The following is a 2650-nucleotide window of genomic DNA, read 5'->3' on the forward strand; positions in this document are numbered from 1 at the left end:
AATGATGATTACGCCTGCGGCTGTCATCTCGTCGATGGCCCGATCGACTAATGTAATCAGTCATCCAGGTTCTATCCCGGCAACCCGCATTTTACTCCGACTCCGACGTCTCCTTGAACCACGTGATCTATCTTCCCTTCCATTCGGCTCCGCCTCCTCCCTGTGAGGCGATCGGGACGAAGGCCTACCCCTACAAATCGACCCGATTCACATTTCGCTACGCCCGATTGATCGATTGCCTGACGCTTCTTTTTACCTGGCACGCCTCTCATCATCCTGAGACCTCTGTCTCCTCCTTCTTCTTCTCACAGGCGAGTCTGATCCCTGTGATCCACTAATAGACATCGATCAATACTATAGACACGACTGGACATTACGATTCATCATCATCTAGTCCAGAAGGTGGAGGAGGGGCTGCTCCCGGAGGTGTCGCCGCTGGTACACCAACCTTCGATCGACCAGGTGATGGAGGTCTGATGGGGCCCCGCCGAACTATGGATACAAACATACATGTTAATCATGTACAACCGCGCTCGCCCTGGTGATCGATTTGATGGTGAACTCACCTCTGGTGTCGAATGCTGGAGCAGTCGGGATGAGCAGCGGCCCTGGTGGTGGAGGAGGATAATATGCAGCTTCGCTCTCCTGATGAGGAACAAATCCCTAATGCGTCGTTTATATTGTAGATTATCATATGAAGGGAATCGTTACGCACAACGGCGGTTAAGTAGAGTACCAAGCATGCGGACAGAAAACTGATGGTCCTACATCGCCCTAACACCAACATTAATTCATTCAAACCTCACTATGATGATGATGATGATCTATCACATATCCCCATCATATACCCCTATATACCCAATTATTCATCGTACTACCTCTTCCTCCTTCTTCGTAGCTGCTGCTGCTGCCACTACCGCTGCCGCTGCTGCCTTCCTTTGCTCAATCTCTCGCTTCACTTTCTCAGCTTCCTCCTTCTTCCTCATCATATCCCTCTTCTTACGATCAACTAGTTGAGCAGGTACTCCCGCTGGGGAATCCTACACTATCAGTTACAGGTTCGATCCCAGGAGAGAGTATTATTCCACTTACTTGCGCACTGAGTAGCATTTCCCACAACTCCTCACAGAATGGTGCCGCACCACGCTGCAGAAAACCCGTTAAACTCAACTGCATCTCCCTAGGATCAACCTAAGCACCAAAACCTATGCCACTTACCGTGACGTGCTGCCGATGTAGGATTACCTCTGTATGATCGGGAGTACCAGTGATCTGTTCTATAGCATAATCAATGACTATCTCGTCCTCTGTACCAATGATATCAGTGATACGATCCGTTATCCATGGACGTAGAACATCCACGTTAATACGATTTAAATCCACTGACCTGAGCAGATAATGAATGGATAGTAGCCACCATTCATATCAATATCGATTTGTATGCCTATTACTCACACTCTCGATAAGCCTTTACTAAACGAATTCTTATTGAAGCTTTACACTATGAAGATAGTAGTAGTAGCCTTTGAGAACTACAACATTGCGACAACACTACAGTTGATTAGATCTTCATAATACTAGGCTTCTATGTGCCCCATAGTAGTAGTACTTCTCGAAGCTCTTAGGGAACTTCATTTTAGCCATTAGTTTCTGGTCTCCAGTCTTGTTGAAGAAGGGATCCTGATCCGACGCTGTCCCTCGAAAATAAGATCCACCTTCCATTGTTGATACTAGGACTGGGGGAAAGCAACAACTGCAGGTATAGGTGGCAGTAGTGCATAATAGAGCTACTCAGGAATACGTAGTAGATCTAAAGGTTTATGATGTACAACAACAAGAACACCGATCATATCATGCTATACTCATAATCATCATGGGAAGCATACACTAGAATATATCACTATCGCGATGATAATGATACAGTAGTTATATGATGAGGTTAGATACGAGGCTCATTTAGATGATCATCATACTGAACCTCTTTCTTGAGGTTCCAGACTGAGATATATCATAAAGACTGCTGATACTGTTGACATACATGGAATAACAGGACTCGGAATAATCCTCTTACATTAACAGCTTTAAACCTCGTATATATTCAACAATGGTAAGATTAGACGTAATACACTGTATCTAGGCTGGACTACGACAGGCCTATAACGAGAGCCCAAAGGCTACTGCTACTGCTGCAGTTGCTTATATTCAAACCATCATATGCGCGATCATTCACAGATCCACCTCGAAAATATCTCGCCCTTACTATGGAACGATTAACGATAATTTGAATAAATGCGTGAAAACGGCCCGAACACGTATGTTTCTACTCAGGCGTAAACGGCCTGTCCCCATGCCCCAGCGACTCGTGAGTTCAACGTAATCTCAACGGCGTTTTTTAGGAAAGCATCAAGTCCAGCACTTGTGATCTGTGGAATAGGGTCTGTTGGCATAGGGAAAACCATAGTAGTTATAGACACGTACACCTTCATCGTCTATGCTCATACCCAGTTGTTGTTATTATCCTCCAATAACACAATAAGTATCCTTAGTCAGAAACACACAGTTACACATCGTCATGATCATCTATAATATGTGGTGATGGTGGTAGTGGTGGTAGCCAAGTCGGTATAGATATGATCCAATAATGTTGGCA

At 45.0% G+C, this 2650-nt stretch overlaps 1 protein-coding gene across 1 annotated transcript; it reads right to left on the reverse strand.

The window, feature by feature from the left end:
* Nucleotides 1-271: 271 nt before the first annotated feature.
* Pmar_PMAR016319 (serine/arginine regulated nuclear matrix protein, putative) lies at nt 272-1722 on the reverse strand (the record flags this gene model as incomplete). Its single annotated transcript, XM_002774345.1, has 7 exons — nt 272-324; nt 567-645; nt 769-774; nt 879-1040; nt 1093-1191; nt 1246-1387; nt 1610-1722. The coding sequence occupies 7 exons, from the start codon at nt 1720-1722 to the stop codon at nt 272-274; spliced, it is 654 nt and encodes a 217-aa protein (XP_002774391.1).
* Nucleotides 1723-2650: the final 928 nt, after the last annotated feature.

The sequence above is a fragment of the Perkinsus marinus genome (genome assembly GCF_000006405.1).
Source record: "Perkinsus marinus ATCC 50983 genomic scaffold scf_1104296958240, whole genome shotgun sequence".
Classification (NCBI taxonomy): Eukaryota; Perkinsozoa; order Perkinsida; family Perkinsidae; genus Perkinsus; species Perkinsus marinus.